Genomic DNA, 19,393 nt, shown 5'->3' on the forward strand with positions numbered 1-19,393 from the left:
CAGTTTCTAAAAGTTTCCCATAATCTTAAAGGAATTGTTTGGAGACAGCAAGAATAATATATAAAGTACTGTATCAGACTATCCATCTATCTATCTATAGCCCGACGCCCTAATCCCGCAAAGGGTGGCCGCAGACAAAACGCCTCCAAGTCACTCTGTCACCCACCATTTGACTACCCTCCCCCCAACTCACCCCCCCCTCCCTCATATACCTCTCAACTCCATCCCTCCACCTCATCCTCGGTCTACCCCTCCCTCTCCCTTCCTCCACCTCACCTACATACACCCTCTTAGTCAGTCTTTCATTCTCCATTCTCTCCACATGTCCAAACCACCTCAGTGTATTTCTCCTAATCTTCTCAACCACATCCACATCTACCCCACAACGTTCCTTCACTTCTTCATTCGTCAACCTGTCCCTCCACGTCACTCCACATGCTCCTCTCAAGTAACTCATTTCCACTGCTCTCACTCTTGACTTGTTCCCCTCTTGCAAGGTCCACGCCTCGCTTCCATACGTCAGGGTAGGGATCACAATACCATCATGCAGTGACTTCTTAACTTCCATACTCACCTCCCTATTTCTCATCACTGCTTTCAGTGTACCAACAACCTTCCTTCCCTGCTGTACCCTTTCACGTACTTCATCCCCCAAAGTTCCTTCCTTACTCATCACACTACCCAAGTACTTGAATGCACTCACATTCTCCATATCCTCACCATCCAACCTCACTGCACACTCTGTGACTTCATTCCTCTCAAACACCGTAACTTTACTTTTGTTTACATTAACTTTCAGCTTCCTCCTCCTACACACTGTCCCAAATTCATTCACCAAACCTTGCAACTCCCATTCATCTTCTCTCAACAATACTGTATCATCAGCAAACAGCAACACAGGAAGCGTCCAAATCTCACCCTCATTCATTAGGGCCAGCCCCACATCCACTGCCCTACCTTGCACCTCCTTTACAACCTCATCCATATATATATTAAACAGCCATGGAGACATCACACACCCCTGTTTCAGTCCCACATTGAGATCAAAGAACTCACTCAGCTCACCATCCACTCGCACCGTAGCCCTAGCTCCCTCGTACATACTCTTCACAGCACTCAGCAATTTCCCCTCCACTCCATATATTCTTAATACCTTCCACATACCTTGCCTATCTATTCTGTCATAAGCTTTCTCCAAGTCCATGAAGGCAGCATACACTTTCCTTCCCTTCTCTAGATACTTCTCCACTAAACATCTTAGAACAAATATCTGATCTACACACCCTTTTCCCTTCCTAAATCCCCCTTGTTCTTCAGACTAAATGGATTAAAAAGTAATTTCAGTTACTGTATCCTGTTTTAAGTCCAGCACAGTACTTTGGATGGTGGCTGTTGCTGCTGCTTAGTATATTATCCTGTATAAGCATCAGATTAGATATATAAACCAGCAGAGCACACTGGAGCTGTATAATTACTTAACAGCCATCCACTTATGATGTGTTGCCTACATCCTTCTCCTTTATCATTGTATTGTATCTCTGCTCCCATTCCTTCCTGTCACTTTTGCTCTTTCCACTCTAGTTGACTCAGTACTGAATGACAAGCACAATGGTTTTCTGTAATCCACAAAATAATTTATAACAATGGGTGGTAACCAAATAACTGGGTGATGTGGGGACTGCTATGGTGGCCCTGTTAACTGGGTGGACAGACACAAATGTGACGTCCATCCAACCTCCACACTTTTCCCCACACCTTGCTCTCACAAAAAGCTGTCAGCTACAAGGAAACATTAGTTCACTGCATGGGACAGCACATGCAGGAGCAGTTGTTTGCCTGTGGTTGATAGGTCTGATTGACCAGACAGACCAGGGTTGATCAACAACAACAACAATTCTGGGTGTATTGTTGGGGGTTTTTGTCTCAAAAGTTGTGAAAATTTGGAAATCCTCAAGATATTGTTTCTTTTTAGATTTTTCATACCAAGGTGAATACACTTTCATCATCAGCCTTCTAGGATCAAGATATTCCCTTATCTAACTTCCACTTTGCATAAAAAAAAAAAGAAAATAAAGAAAAAAGAAAAAAATGCCCCATTGCAAATTTGCCTCCCCCCTCCCCCTAAAAAAACAAAATTGACCTGTTGACCCCAGGCAAGCAGTGGTTTCTGTGGGACCATCCTACAGGTACAGCACACTAAATACACCATGTTGGGAACCAGCATTCCCTTGTGATAGACCGCCTCACCAAGATCGAACCAGGGTCCTTCCCTGTGGTGAGGTGCAGGGAAATAGGAATTTTGGCTCCTGGCTGGACACTGCAGCTGCACACCTGGGTTACATAGTGCTACCGTGTGTAGGCTGCTTTTACAGGGAATAAGGAAATAATGTACACATATCAAACAAATGTTCTTTTTCAGAAAGTTTGGGATGGTAATCATGAATCAAGTAAAGATAAATCTGATACAGCAATAATTTCATGCCATAATCATGTTCAGGCTATTTCAGAAGACTGATTTATGGTTTATGCACATTGTACTGTACTTGCTAAACATTCCAAACACTGATGGGAAGAATTATAGCTACATGTGGAAGTGTATATTGGGAAGATACAACAGTTTTGTCTTGACTTAGACCCTCTCCAGGCTGTATCTTGTCAGTAAATATTTCTACTTGTGGATATAATTCCATTTGAATTAATATCAAGACACAAAACACATAGCTCATCTTACTGGTACAGTACTACAGTAATAGAAGAAGTTGCAACCCCAAGCTTTTCTGGACATGAACCCACTTGACTGCAAGCTTAAACTGTCCTTCACCTACAGCCCACCATCTTCCTTTCAAGGAAAAGGGAAGTAGTTGAGGAATGCTTGTATAACTGGGCAGTTGAGCCGCGCAGCTGTATCAATGCCGCCATGTGAAGGCATCCCTCTCCAGCATTGTTACCAATACTGAAGTTATATAGAATGAGCATTGTTCATATTCCTCCTGCTTTTGTACTTAGCTGTTCCTGTTTCTAGATCTCTTCCACCCCATGTAAGTTGGCTAGTATGGATAATGGATGGATTAATAATAATGAGGAGGAGGAGGAGGATGGATTGATTATTGTGAAAAATGTTTGCATTGCAGGAAAATTGCAGCCATAGGACTCAAGTCATCTGATAAAGCAAGATTTCTCATTCTCCTGTCCACCAACACCATCACAGACAACCTACAGATTTTTTACACCCATTTCAAGTTACAAAAGAAGAAATGGGTTATAACCAAATCTATGTCATGCTCGTCTATTTGGTAAGTGTAGTAGTTAGGTCATCATTTGCTTTTCAGGCCGAAGATGAGATGGAGGGATGGAGTGGAGAGGTATATGAGAGAGGGGGGTGTGAGTTGGGAGCAGGACAGTGAAATGGCGGGGGACAGGGCAACATGGAGGCGAGTTGTTTGTGGCCACCCCGTACAGGATTAAGGCGTCTGGCAATAGATAGAGATAGACATATGCAAAAATTCTTCACCTTTTTATAGCCACAATTTTTTGTCTTATACAGGCATAGTTTGAAGTCCTTTTCTAGGTAAATGTTTAAGTTTTAGGTACAAATGGTTTTGATTATGTTGGTGATGGCAGTATGCTGCATATGACTGAGGTTGAAAGAAATGAAACCATGTGAGGTCAGAAAGATTACATGATAAGGTGAACACCTTTTGAGAATGGAAGATTGACTAGATAGGTCATTAAGGATGCAGAAATCTGAATAGAACCAGATTGATGATGTTTGTACAGTACCCTCACATCCCAACACGGTAATATTGTCATGCACGGGTCCCGTGTTGGACAAACAACAGAGCTTATGGGGAAAAAATGAATTATGTCAGCAACCCTAGGAAAAGTCACCCTAAATACGTACATACTGAGGTACTGCTCCATTATGATGATTGCTGGGTCAGTAGGCTTGCACCTGGAGTCAAGTGGCTCACCTCTGTAAGCCTTCACTGCGCCAGGATCTTGTCTTGGTTTTTTATTATGGTCCTCACGGGCTTCATTCACGTCATTGGCCTTGGCGATGTCCACATTCCTCTCCCCTTTCTCTTTCCTCTCGATGATTTCTGGCTTGGTGGCCTGAGGGGGGTGCCGCTACTTCTTGGGGTTCTCAGAAGGCTTCCTAGGCATCGTGAGCAGGGTAAAATGCAGTAGCAAGGGCAGAAAATGCAGTGAGAAAAAGGCACCGTCCAATGCAAATTATGCGACTAAGTGGCGCTGTGGTTGGAGAAATTTAAACAAAACATCACATGAGAGCAGAAGCGTTTTTAATTGGGCGACATCACGATCACGTCACGATAACAGGCGGGGGAGGTTACTTGATCGGTAGTTTTGATTGGCTCTCAGCGTCACGGGAACGTCCAGTATGACCGTGTTGGACTGGGGATGATCGTGCTAGAGGCGAACTCTGCGGATTTCGCCCACTTCTTAGAGCACCGTCCGTGTTATGCTAATGTACGCGTGTTACAGTAATTAAATCGTATTAAACCATACTGATTTTTTGCTCTCCGTGCTGGACACGAATTGTGCTGGACAAACATGTGTTGGACGCGAGGGTACTGTATGTGATGCACATGACACAGCTTCCCCCTTTTTCATATTACCAGTCAGCATAGTGACAACCCAAAGGTGGCAAAACAAAGATCAAACCAAGTGTGAATAGTATAGCCTGTGTGATGAAATTGAATATTTTGAAGGTTTGATTGATGAGTAAGTGATTGTATGGTTTGTTTTCAGGATATTTAGTTGAACCTCATATGTTTTTGTGAATTCTGCCATATCTTTTTGGATATTACCCACTTCACTGAAATTAATATTATCCACGCAGGCTATAACTGAAATCTTATTAAAATACTGATCCAAGCATTGTAGAGTGGTCACATAAAATTTAGACCATTAGAATTGGTAAGTAGCTGGTTACTAAGTACCTGGGTATTACCGTACTGATGATAATGATATCAGTTCTATCCTGTTCAGTTAGATAATCATATTGTTTCTCGTTTCATTTATGAAGGCTCCAGGGTGCTTGCATCCTTTGGCCTTTGTCACCTAATGGTGGCTTTCCATCCTGACTGAACGATGGCAGCCTCCCTGTTTGGTCCCTTGTCCCTGAGGTCACACCCATTGACCTCGTCCCAAATCTTTTTTGGTCTGCTTCTTGTAACCCTATCCTAGCATTCACACTTCTCACTTTCTGCACCTAGTTGTCATGCATCTTCCTCTCAGCATGCCCAATTCATCACAGTCTGCCCCACCTCATCACAATACCAAAGCACTTCAGTCCCATCCTTCCTCTCAACTCATCATTCGCAAACATAGTTCTCCCAGCCCTCGCATTCAGTGACGCATTATACATCCATCTAATCATTGTCATTTCTGTATGCTTGAGCCTACAAATGTTGCCTTCCTTTGCAGTCTAGGTCTCTCTACGATACAGCATTACACTCCTAACACATGTCACATACAAAGGTCCCTTAGCATGGAGGGAGAGTTCTCTCAGTGTCAGGAGGGGCAGCAGCTCCTTGAACTAACTCCAGCCATTCCTTACCCAAGCCACAGAGCTAGCTCCAGCCCCACCTCCAGCACATAATGTGACTCCCAAATAAAACTCTTCCACTCACTTGAGAGACTCACCAGCAAAATCAATCCTTTTATATTCCCATCTCATCTCATCATCCAGTCCCATGTTACCCCATGAGGAGCAAAGGAGCTTAGAGTTAGGCAAGTTAGACCTGATGGTGCATTTCCGCACCATTTCAAATCCACCTCAGAGATTCCGATGATATGTTTATGCGTCATTTTAAGACCATCATCATCTAATCCTGTATTGCCCTATGAGGAGTGTAGGAGCCAGGGGCTAGGCAAGTTGGTCCTGACATGTCAGATGATAGTGACCAGCCTCACACATCCCTGAGTGGCATTAGGTGAGCAATAAACTCCAAACACCCCTTGCATAGAAACCTGCACAGGCTCAGTCCAATTGGAGCGCCTTAATTGCCTACTAAACCACCAGGTGCCATAATTTGGTTATATGGTTACCACCCAACATACTAAATGGTTTCCTGTTGTACAGGACACCATTTGGCTTGTCACTCAGTGTATTATCACCCATAGACAGAAGGAAGAGGAAAGAATGAAGGAAAGAAAGACAGAAGAGGGAGTGCAAAATTTCCTGTCGGCAGAGGGAAGAGGAAAGAATGAAGGAGTTAAAGACAGACAAGGAAGGGAGGAAGAAAGAGAGGAAAAGGCAGTCAAAGGGGCAACTGCATTATCTTAACCCTTTGAGATTCCGATGATGTGTTTTTGTTTTCATTTCAAATCCAGCCTCGGAGATTCTGATGATGCATTTATATGTCATGTTAAGATACTTTTGTAAAATATTTACCATAATCGCATTTAAGCGTCATAACAATGAGACGAGAATGACGTCACGAAATGCTTGCTCCATGTGTGGCAGGTACTGCACAGCTGGTATGACTCGTGGCTTTGTCTTTTTATTACATTATTCTCGGCAAATATTTTTCTACGGCAGTGTATAAAATTTTTGTTTTTTGGTTACAGTTAAATCTCGAATTTTGATGGTTTAGATTTTGACAATTCAAATTTGGATGCATTTTTGAGTGGTCTGTCTGACTCACTTTTCAATGCCAAAATCGCGCTTTTCGATGCTCTCAGGGCCCGACTCCAACCAAAACGAGCTGTGCACAAGACGATATTCTATTGTCGGCGGCCATCTTGCGACTGACCTGCCCTCCATAGCCAAGCACCGGCATTTCAGCCTGTACCTTCCAAGTGTGGACATGCATTTCGCAGCAGTTTCATTTGTATGTATCTTTGTTGTATTTTTGTTGCAACTTGCCTGTTTCAAGATGGCAAGCAAGAGTGGTTCTTCAGGTAGCAGTGGTAATGGACGAGAGCAGCCTGGCACCTCTAAATCTTCGCGGCCAAAGGAGAAAAAGGAATACAGGAAGAGGCAGAAATACTCCAAGTATACCCTTGCTGACAAGGCGAAAATCCTGGAGTACCTAGACGAAGATTTGACTGATTTTATGTAGTGAGGTTCAGAGGCCCAGGACCCAAACTAATTTTTCCTATAAGAAGTTCAATTTAAATTTCGATTATTTGAATTTCGATGTGAATTGTCGAGATGCATGTTCATCGAAATTTGAGATTTCAGTGTAACTTCAACTCATCATTTTGACTTTTTATTTTCTTTGTCTTCCATTTTTTAACATACAGTGATAAACTACAACTATTCAGCTTTAAAATTACACCAAAACCAGCATTCTGTCTTGTAAAGTATGCAATATTTACACAGACCTAACAAAGTAAAATATAGCTTAATGAATATGCAGCCAAGAATCATACAGAATTGTGCATCGTTTTTCTTTCATTTTGCCATGCAATAGCATGCATAAATAGCCATGAACTATAAATCATTGTAAAGGTAGTTTATCTCAGTTTTGCATGGTTCAAACCAGATTTATATATCTTTATTACTTGGTGAATATTTTTCTACAGCAAGGTATAAAATTTTTGCTATTTGCCAAACTTCAACTCGTCATTTTGACTTTTTATTTTCATTTTTGTCCTTTTGTGGACATACTGCAATAAAGTATAACTATCCAGCTTGAAAATGACACCAAAACCAGCATTCTATCATGAAAAATTACACAGACCGATAAAAGAAAAAGCTCACTAAGGGAATATGCGGACGAGAACTGTACAAAATTGTGCATCATTTTTCTTTCACTTTGCTATGCAGTAGCCTGCATAAATAGCCATAAACTGTATATCATTGTAAAGGTAATTTATAACAGTTTTGCATTGCTCAAACCAGATTTATGTATCTTGCTTTATTCTTGGCATTTATTTTTCTACAGCATTTTTTTTTTTTTTTTTTTTTTTTTTTTTTTTAGCACGTCATTTTGGCTTTTTATTTTCTTTTTTTTCGTTTTTTTTGTGATAAAGTAGAACTATTAAGCTGTAAAGTGACACAAAAACCAGCATTCTCTCATGAAAAGTGTATTTACGCAGACCAAACAAAGAAAAATATCGCTGTGTGAAGATGCAGGTCAGCATGGGGGTGGCTGAGTCCGGGAAGGATGTAATCTGACCGGGCCTGAAACCTGATAGGGTTAACATGAGAGGGACCTGCCTCACTTATTCCTGAACGGCATTACATAACCAGTAAACCCCAAGCATCCCTTGAATATAAACCTGCATCGGCTCAGTCCGATTGGAGCATGTGAACTCCTAAAGTCCTACGACCGATGATCATTGACTTCCGAACTTGGTACGTAAAGTCCAGTGGCCGACAGTCACAGAGAGGTTGCAAAAAACTGTAGAGCTGTAACCCCGCCTCATGTACGAATTAAATGGTACCTAATCAATGGAAGCTAAGAAATGAGGTGCTGGGAAACATGATCTGGCCCCCTCCTCGGGTGTGGGGAGGGACCGACCTCACCCCATTTCTCCACCTCCCTCTGCTCCATTAGATCCTGCCCCCTGTGTCCCTTCTTACCCATTTTAACCCCCCATACCCCCTCTAAACCATATTGGCTCTGTGTGACAGACATATTCCTTCCCTTTCCCCCCTTCCTTATTTCCCCCCACACTCCATCCACCTCTTTATTCCTCCATATTTCTCAAGGACGTCCCATTCTTGGTCATAGTGAGGAGTGACCTTTTTTTATTTTTGACAGTCGATTGTACAGTAACCATTACACATATGAGAGTGAAATATACATTTTCTGGTGTGTAAAATCAAGCTCCTCAAATATATCAAACTAAAGTTTACTTTGGTGCATGTTTTTTCCCTTTCTCTATAAGCGAGGGGTAACACTTGTTATTTTTGATGTTCTTTGACATTCGATTTTGTGGTAACCATTAGTTATATGAGAGTGAAATATTTTCAGATGTATAACTTCAAGCTCATGAAATCTGTAAGAAAAAATTTTACCTCGGGGAAAGTTTTGTAGTTCTGGGGATAGGGGGGCTGGGATATTTGCAGTCTTTAAGGGTTCATTACCCATTAAACCACCAGGTGCCATAATTTGGTTATATGGTTACCACCCTGTGTAATAAATGTTTACCTTATGTACACGAAACCATTTGGCTTATCATTCAGTGTAGAGTCACCCGTAGACAAAAGGAAGAGGAAAGAATGAAGGAAAGAAAGTCAGAAAAGGAAGGAAGGAAGAGAGGAAAGGACAGTCACCCAAGAGCAGCATTACACTTGACAATCTCTACAGGCACTCCCCTTCACACCACACATAAGAAATCAGCATTGTCTCGCAGTTTACCTCTAATACTGCTACATCTCATATGCACCTACGAGTACTTATCACAAATACCGCACAAAATGGAGTTACTCGCCACACCCTTGTGGCAAGCCACACATGGTCTCTCTCCTTCTGCTTTGACAGTATTGCCACCAGCTCTAGATATCATCGCTGTTTGTTCATCCTCATTTACTCTCAAACCCCTGTACTTCATTCCATCTCTCTTTTTCCTAAATCTTTCTTCTACCTCCCTTTCACTCTCTGCAATCAACACCAAGTCATCAGCATACAGCATCTCCCGTGGGAGTCCATTTCTGCGATCCTGTGAGAGAGCTTCTGGCCTCATGACAAACAATAGGGCACAAGAGTGACCCCTGGTGCATGGCAGCATTCACATAAAACTCAGCACTCAGTCCTCTCATCTGGGTGTGAAATTCCACATACGTAGCCATAACCAGTCTAACCCGCCACTTCTCGATCCCATGTTTTCCGATTGCCCACTTCACCACCTCCTGGACTCTGTCAATGGCTGTCTCGAAATCACAGATAACAAAGTGCAGCTCCCTTTTCTTTCCTATACTGTATATTTTTCCTAAAGCTGTCAGACATTGATTATGGCATTAATGGTCCCTTTGACTGGCATAAACCCAAATTGCATCTCATCAGTACATTATTTACTCTTTCACTTATCATACCTTCTAAGACTCTCCATTGTCTTCAATTATCTGGGCCAAGAGTTTTATACTTTTATAATTTCCACTTTCCAGGGCATCACCCTTCCCCTTTTACACATTTACAGCCACACTTTTCAGCCAGTCATCTGAGATAACACACTCATATCCAATCATATTTATCAGATCAGTAACTAACCTCACTGCTATATCTCCCGAGGTCTTCGGCATTTCAGCAGTGAACCTAGGCACACCCACTGCCTTCCTGACCTGCATCCCACTTATTGCCTTGCTCATAGTAGCGGCATCAATTTAAGGTCAGTGACCAAACACTGGATCCACTGACTCCAGGCCTTTGCTATTCCAATCAAACTCCTCATTCAGCAAGCGGTTATAATGCGTCCTCCAGGCATCTTTAATATCCTTGCTAGCCACCACTACCTTTCCTTCAACATTCTTCAAACACTGCTCACCTATGATATCCGTATTTGTCTGATTTGCCACCTTAACCGTCTTCAGGTAAACCTACAGTTCCGATTACAACTTAGGTACAGCTGGGTCTGTCAGACCCAGCTTTAAAAAAATGCTGTAGTGTCACACATGTTTTGTATAATGAATTTCTGAATATCCTACAATGTATTAGGTCTTATCAGTTACAAAACTATGTGAATAAGTTTTAAGTAATTGAACTCACATTTTTTTTAATTATGAAAAAATAATGCCAAACTTTTTTTTTTATCATACACAAAAACAAAGAACACTATGAGCCTAGCACTTGTGTCACAACTTGAGAGATGGAGGACCTTCATTATGGGCATAGTGGATCCCACACAACATAAAACCAACTAGCAAACTCATAGTGAAAAATCTCCCCCCTCCTCAGGTACACCTGGGTCTCACAGACCCAACATGCAGTTCTGAATGATATATTGCAGAAGCATAGAGAGACATGATTGTAACCCACCTACACCCTGCATGGGCACAAAAAGATTGGAACCTTTTGAGAAGGACAGGGATCCCAGGCATCTGTAAGTTACTGAACTATACCCTCATAAAAACTGCCCGGGGCAGTCATACCTGAGGAGGGTTGAATACCATATTTTTCCTTCCTTCTTTTCTTCCTTTCTTCTTAATCCACTAAGAATTCTGGTAAGCATAATGAAGTTCAGCAGTAATGCCATATTGTATGTCACATTACTTACAAACAGCAGTAATAATGAATCTATTGTATGTCTTTTCCTAAGGACTTTCCAGGAGACTCCATTTTGCTGTACTGTGGGAGAATGGACCTTTGCCCTGTACTCAGCGTCCCAGGACTCCACCTCACCTCTTGTCATCGCAGACTTTGATATAAGATACTACAGCCATGGAAAGGAGTGGGACTTAGTATGTCAACTTCATGTAGAGTCATCGTTAAGAAGGGAACATCTTACTTACTTAGCACCGCTGAACAATCCAGGTTGGTATGTGCCATGTAAGGGGTTTGTCCAAAGCTTATTAGAACTGACAGTAGCAATAATGAAATTGAAAGACATCTTACTGAAAGGCTTAATGGTTAACACTGTTTATTACTACGAGTATTTAAATATGTATGGAGAGATACGTGATTAAAGCTTCACACCTCTTTTTAACTTGGTAGTCAACAGTTTGACTGTGCAACAGGTGTATTTGATGTGGAGAGAAAAATCTGTCCATCATCCAGTTCGGTATTGCCCTTATCAGGAGCATAGGTGCCTGGAGCACCTAGACATTTAAGGCAAGAGTGGCCTCACTCTTAGTAGCATTACATGAGCCATAAATCCCAGCATATCTATTTGTCTACAGTATCTTTAGCCAGATGCCTTAATTCTGTAAGGGATGGCCACAAACAAATCTCCTCCATGTTGGCTTGACTCCTGCCATTATGCTCCCCTCCCCCAATTCACCCCGCCCCCCCTCTCTCATATACCTCTCCACTCCATCCCTCCATCTCATCCTTGATCTCTCTGTACTGGCCGCCGAAACAACCATATTCAATAATGACCAGTACATTGAAGTTAAGTTTATGAATGTATGAAAATTTTGAGACTTTAATACATATAAACATAGTTAATCATTCATTCATTCATCATCTAATCCAGTGTTGCCCCACAAGAAGCATAGGAGCCTGGGGCTAGGCAAGTTGGTCCTGACATTTAAGTTGAGAGTAACCAGCCTCACTCATCCCTGAGTGGCATTACATGAGCAAGAAACCCCAGCCACTCCTTAGATATAAACCTGCACCAGCTCATTCTGATTGGAATGCCTTAATTGCCCACTGAACCATCAGATGCCATAATTTGGTTATATGGTTACTACCCAGTGTAGTAAATGGTTTTCTAGTTTACAGGAAACCGTTTGGCATGTCAATCAGTGTAGAGTCACCCATAGATAGATGAATGAGAAAAAAATGAAGGAAAGAAAGACAGAATAGGAAGGTTGGAAAGAAGGAAGGAAGAGAGGAAAGGGCAGACACGTGAGAGCAACACTACAATGAGAGTGGATGGTGAATGCTCACACCAGCCATATAATAGTCCTTCTAGGACTCTCTGCATTACCTTCATTAGTTGGCCCAAAAGTTGTATGTTTCTGCAATTTCCCCTTTCCAGGGCATCACCCTTCCCCTTCTACACATTTACAAGTCACTCTCTTTAGGTAGTAGACTGTAGCACAAGTCAGGCAGGGTGGAACTCCCAAGGTGGATGGAAAACTGACAACAGGGAGAGCTGGAGCTTCCGTTTAATCAACCCCCAGACTAGTTGCTGACCATCCCCCTTTGCTGAACTTTTTCAGTGTTTCAGTAACACAGTAGACCAGCATACTCTCCAGGACAAGTTTCTCTAACTTTCAACACCAAACTGCATGCACATAAATACCCTCACCAGACTATCTGTCTATCGCCAGATGCCATAATCCCTTAAGGGGTGGCCGTTGGTCTCTGAGTAGTTGTTTTACGGGGAGGGGCACTAACCCTCTGCCAACTCACATGCTGACACATAAAGACTGCATGCACATAAATATCCCCATCATCCACCCCATTCCTGGCAACAACCCAACGAGATGCCTGGAACCACTGTCTGACTCATTTCCTCATTTCTGCAACACTCGTGGTTTTTCCTCTAACTCTCTCTGTTGAACACCACCTCTCCTTCTCGAAACCTCACCTTCTATTCCCAACTGAGACTCAGCTGTCTGAGGCAAGTGATAGCAAACTCTTCTCTGTAACCTCCTACTTTCTGTATACTCATTTCAAAACCAAATGTGGCTGTTTTGTATATGTACGCAACAACTTATCTTCCTCTCTTGTTCCAGAACTTGATTCTTTTGAATTCTCGACTCTCTGGGTTCGGCTTCCTTGTCATTCTCTGACTAAATATATCTGTGCTGTTTACTTATCCCCTACTTCTACTGGCAATGAAAAATTCTTCAACTGTCTTACTTCTGTGATGGAACACATCCTATCCATTTGTCCTTTCTCTGAAATCTCCATTCTAAGATTTCAGTGTCCACCTGGTGAACACGCCTACATCTTTTCTATCCTTAATGACCCAGAGCAGCTTGTACAGCATCTTACCCATATCCCTGACTGCTTTGGAGAGAGTTCCAACATACGGTACTTGACCTCTTCCTTACAACTAATCCCTCTGCTTATATTATTAATCTTGCCTCTCCGTTTGGCTCCTCCGACCACAACCTTATCACCTTGACGTGTTCTATAGCACCAGTACGGCCTGTGGACCCTCCAAAGAAACATCGGTTGTGGCATTTTGGAGCTGCCGATTGGGAGGCCCTCAGGCAGTACTTCTTTGATTTTCCCAGGAATGATTATTTCTTCCATGGCCAGGAACCATCTAAGTGTGCCATGTTCATTACAGAGGTTATTCTCTCAGGCTCGGAAGCATACACTCCTTTCTCATATCCTCTGGCGAATGCAAAGAAACCTTGGTTTAACCTGACTTATTCTAATGCTGTCCACAACAAGGAGAAAGCCTACAAAAGGTACTGGAGCCAACCCACCCCTGAATCTCATCTTTTTTTATATTTCTGCTTGGAATCGTGTTAAGTCTGTTCTTCGCCCTACAAAAAATAATTTAATCCATACTTAATGCTTTCAGTTCTCCAACTCAAATTCTTACTGCTCCTACTGGCACCTTGCCAAAAACCTTTCTAACAACTTTACATCATCATTCTTCCCTCCTCTTTTCCACTCTGATGGCTCTGTAGCTATTTCTTCTACTGATAGAGCAGATCTCTTCACGCACACTTCCTCCTCCAATTCCACCTTAGACGATTCCGGTGCCGTTCCTCCATCACTTTCCCCCCTCTGACTTCCTCATGGGTGACATTAAAATTTCTTCAACTGATGTATTTCTGCCATCTCGGGCCTCAATACTAACAAGGCATATGGACCTGATGGAGTCCCTCGTGTTGTCCTCAAGAACTGTGCTTCCGTGCTTACACCCTGCCTAGGTAAACTCTTCGCCTTTGTCTGTCAACTTGTACCATTCCTTCTTGCTGGAAGTTTGCTCTCATTCAGCTAGTCCCACAGAAGGGTGACCATTCCCAACCCTTTATCACCCAGTTGCTTTAACATCCTGTATCTAAAAAGTTTTTGAGTCTATTCTTAAAAAAAATGTTAAATCATCTTTCCTAACACAGCCTGCTTTCTGATCATCAGTATGGTTTCCATCAGGGATGCTCCACTTGCAATTTCACATACTTTCAGACTTCTGGTCATCCTCCTTTCAGAACTTTGGCGATAACTTTGCCATTGCACTTGACATCTCAAAGGCTTTCAGTCAAGTCTGGCATAAATCTTTAATTGCCAAACTGCCCTCATATGGTGTCTATCCTTCTATCTATGCCTTCATCTCAAGCTTCCTTTCTGGTTGTTCTATAGCTGCTGTTGTAGATGGCCACTGTTATTCTCCTTGATCTGTCAATAGTGGTGTTCCTCATGGCACTATCCTGTCACCATCTCTATTCCTTTTATTCATCAACGACCTTCTGAGCTGTACATCTAACCCTATCCACTCTTACGCTGATGATTCCATCGTCTACCTTTCCATTCGCTTCTTGCAGCATCCATCTCTGCAGTTACTTCAACAAACAAGGGATGAGGCTATGGCACACCTATTTTCTGGCTGGGCTTGTATATCTGACTGGGGTAAAAGTAATCTTCTTGTTTTTAATGTGTGAAAAACAAAGTTCTTACACCTATCAACCTGTCAAAATCTTCCTCTGGAGAACCCACCAATGTTTAATAATATTGAGCTCAATCCTGCATCATCTTTAAACATACTTGGGTTTTCATTCTCTTGGGATTTATCTTGGAAGGATCATCTTACATCTCTTGTAAAATCTGCTTCCAAGAGATTGGGTGTGCTAAGCCGATTCCGTACCTTCTTCACCTCTTCACAGTTGCTGACTTTATACATGGGTTTTATTCGCCCCTGTGTAGAGTGCAACTCTCGTGTGGGGAGACCCCATATACAGCCCTTCTCATCAAGGTGGAGTTGAAGACTTTTCGTCTCATTAACTCTCCTCCTCTTGCCAGCTCCCTTCAACTTCTCTCTCTTTTCTACACTTTGGCATGTTTATCTCTTTTCTGTCACTACTTCAATGGTCACTGCTCCCCTGAACTATCTGCATGCATCCCTCCACCACTAGCAACTAACCCGTCTAGCAACAAACTCTCATTCCTTTTCTGTCCAACTTTCTAATGCATGAGTTAACCTTTACCCCCAGTCCTTCATTTATGCAACAGGTGGACTCTGGAACTGTTTCCCTCTGTCTGTATTTCCTACTTCCTATGATCTCCAGTCTTTCAAACGCAGTGTGTCCAGGCATCTTGAAATGAATGGATCTTGAATTTGGCTCTCTGTTGTATTGTTTTTGTTTTTGTTTTGGAAGGAATGGTTTGTGGGCTCCTGGCCTTTGGTTCTTTTTTCCTTGCATTAAAAAAAAAAAAAAAAAAAAAAAAAAAAAAAAAACATACACACACTCATATTGCAGTCAGATTTATCAGATCTGTAACTAAATCCACTCTTAAATCTCTTGAAGCCTTCAGCATTGCAGCAGACAACCCAGACACATGCACCACCTTCCCCAGCTGCATCCTGCCTATTGCCCTGCTTACAGAAGTAGTATCAATCAAAGGCCAAAAGCCAAATGGCCAGCACTGGATCCGCAGACTCCAAACCTTCGCTGTTCTAGTCAGACTGCTCATTCAGCAACCACTTATAATGCTATATCCAGGAATCTTTGATATCCTAACTGTCCACCACTACCTTTCCTTCATCATTCTTTACATGTTGCTCACCTGTGATATCCCAGTTTTCCCTCTTCATCAGACTTGCCACCTTAAATACCATATTCTTTTTAGTACTATTTCGGTTATCCAGTAAAAGTCTGTGAGGCTCGGGTTTTGCCCTGTATGCCTCCCTTTTTAACCCTATGCATGGCAACCAAATATTCCTCTCTGTTACCACCCCTTTTCTATTCCCAGCATAGTCTTCTTTTCTCCTAAACAATGGCCTCTACACACTTATTGCACAACCATGTTACCTTATGTCCTGGAGGGCCTCTTGTCCATCCACACACAGAATCAGTAATTCTCAAGAGACTGTTCTTGAGAGCTCACTACTGCTGTTTAACACTTCTGTCAACAGTTCCTTGTTCAGTCACAGCTTTACTCATATCACAATAGAAGACATCTCACTCTGCCTAGTTTTTCAGCTTCTTTATTTTCATCCTGGATAGGTCTTCCTCTTCATCACCTGCTCCTTAAGTGCCATGTCACATATCAGTACAGTAGTTTGTGTTACTGCACACACTATTTGCCCCCAACAGTTTTAACATCCTTCACCATCTTTCTATCAGCCCTCCTGACCAGGAAATAATCAGTCTGGCCACTATTTCCTCCAGTCCCATATGTAATCAACCCACTCTCTCTTTCCTAAAATGTTGTTGCACACAGTCATGTTCAGTGCCTCCCCAAATTTGAGTATCCTTTCCCCTTCTGTATTCCTTGTACCATATGTGCATCCTTTTTTTTACCCTTTTCATATTCTTAAGCTGCTTCACCCACATGGCCATTTAAATCCCCACCCCAAAGCTACAATACCATCATCTCCCATACCAATTACTACGCATGTCAAGTCATCCCAGTTTCCTTTTCAGTGTCATCCAAGCCAGCCTTTGGAGCATATGCCGATATAACTGTTACCAAACAATATTTTCACTGCTATAATCCTTTCCTTGACTCTCATTACGTTCATGATACATTCCACTCATTATCCCTCTACCAGCACACTCTCACCACCACAGCCATCTACACTTCCCTGCCAAATTAGCTTATACTTGCAGTCCTTCTCAGCAATCATTCTGGCTGATTCTCCCCTTAACCTAACTTCCTGTATGCAACTGGTATCCACCAATCTCCAACATACCATCTCTACTCATACTGCTTCCCCCACTCAACCCTTCAAACTACCCACATTCCGCGATGCCATTCTGAACCCGTTTGGGTGATTTGATTTCCACGGACTTGCTATTATTATTGCTTTTTCTTTTCATTTTCATCATAAGTTGATAAATAAAAGACAGACAAACCATAGGCCCCACCCACTCGCAAAGTCCCAAGTCAAGGCATGTATTCTATCTGTCTATTGCCAGATGCCGTAATCCCGTAAAGGGCGGCCATTTGTCTTTGAGTTATTTGTTTTACAGGAAGGGGCACTAACCCTCCACCAACCCACTTTTTGACACATAGGGAGCACATATGGTTTGCTTTTATGGTTACGACCCAGCATTGTAAATGGTTTCTTGGTGTACAGGAAACCATTTGGCTTGTCACTCAATGTAAAGCCACCTGTAAAGGAGAGAAGAGCAATAAGAAGTGACAGGAAAGATGGGAGAAATAGGAAGAGAGGAGGGCAGGCACAGAAAAAGAATGATAAAGGCTAAGGAAGAAGTAGGCAGCACTACATCAAGTGATTGGATGATGGTCACCACCACCTACCACCATTATGGGACCCATATCCCACCAGCCATGGCCAGTAGCCATGGGACACCCTGCCAGGACAGCTGCAGGGACACCCTTCAAGCATGCGTTGGCACTGTAACTGCCTCATTATTATACATCCACTGATAGGGCAGCCTACTGAAGCACTACCCTCCAGGTACGGGCCCCTCTCTCCTGGGTGGAAGTGGCAGCCTGGGAACTGCAGCACCCTCTACCCTCTGGCACAGATACGAGCCCCACCCCATCCCGGTACTAAAATTGTGCTGGCAGAGCCCACACTACGCCTCCCCTCAAGTCTTCCACTTTTCTGGCCGCATACCCTTGCTGGTGTCAACTCTTGTGACATAGTAGGATACATTGTGTGGTATGAAAAACAGCATTTAGAGTGGTGCATGAGAGTTATTGTGGTTGGGAGAATATGCTGGTTTGCTTTCCATATGGATGTCAAACTGAAAAAGGTCAGCAAAGGTGGATGATTACAATATTCCCGATGGTTAGAGAAACAGGAGCTCCGGCTCTTTCTGTCACCAGCATACCCATCCACCCATTTCACTCGGCCAAATGTTTTTACATTTCTCACTTTTATGTCTACTCTTCTTAGTTTCTGAATCCTACCTCACCCTATCTTTGTAGGTGGGATGATGATAATGATGTTAATGACAGTGATGTTGATGAATTAATTAATTGGTATGAGTATATCCCTGTTGAGCTAATTTCATATACCTGTATGTTTGGTTTATTGATTGATTGTTGTTGTTGTTGTGCTATCCCAGTCTCTTTGATTGAACATACCCATCAACCACAGGCATCAGCCAACCATGCAGGACTGTCCCATGCAATGAACTGATGTTCTCATGCACCTGGTAGCGCTTTGCCACAGAAGGGCTTGGGGATCAGTGTGGAAGTTTGGTTCCTGAGTGGGCATTTGTGTCTCCAGCCAGTTAACAGGGACACCTTAGTAGGCTCCATGCCACCCTGTTATTTGGCTATATGGTTACTACCCAACATTGTAAATGGTTTCTTGAGTTTGGCTTGTCACTCAGTGTAGAGCCACCCAAAGTGAAAAGAAGAGTATTAAATAGTGACACGAAGAATGAGAAATACAGGAAAAGAGGATAGCAAAAAAAAAAAAAAAATATGAAGGAAGAAGTAGGCAGTGCTACATCTAGTAAGTGAATGATGAAAAGTGATAATTCATTATAATACTAGTCTTACTGTGCTCTAGCTTTTTACTGGATTGCTTTTTAGTGATGAGAACTAACCGGAGTCATAGTAACACTCTAGGAATGGAGCCATCCACTCATCAGATTTTTTGCATTATGAAAATTGATCAGAGGTGCAGCCAGAATTCCAGTAGTTTG

The 19,393-nt window shown here is 42.5% G+C and overlaps 1 protein-coding gene across 3 annotated transcripts in view; it reads left to right on the top strand.

Annotated features, from left to right (window-relative positions):
* Positions 1-19,393, top strand: part of LOC145397822 (uncharacterized) — a 74,183-nt gene that overhangs the window by 38,231 nt on the left and 16,559 nt on the right. For all 3 annotated transcript variants that reach the window (XM_080270851.1, XM_080270852.1, XM_080270853.1), the window contains 2 exons: positions 3,132-3,293; positions 11,233-11,447. In XM_080270851.1, coding sequence (XP_080126977.1) covers positions 3,132-3,293; positions 11,233-11,447 — 377 coding nt within the window. The remainder of the gene's footprint in view (positions 1-3,131; positions 3,294-11,232; positions 11,448-19,393) is intronic.

This window comes from Coenobita brevimanus, chromosome 43 (assembly GCF_032717465.1).
Source record: "Coenobita brevimanus isolate Jiangsu-jjx chromosome 43, ASM3271746v2, whole genome shotgun sequence".
Lineage (NCBI taxonomy): Eukaryota > Metazoa > Arthropoda > Malacostraca > Decapoda > Coenobitidae > Coenobita > Coenobita brevimanus.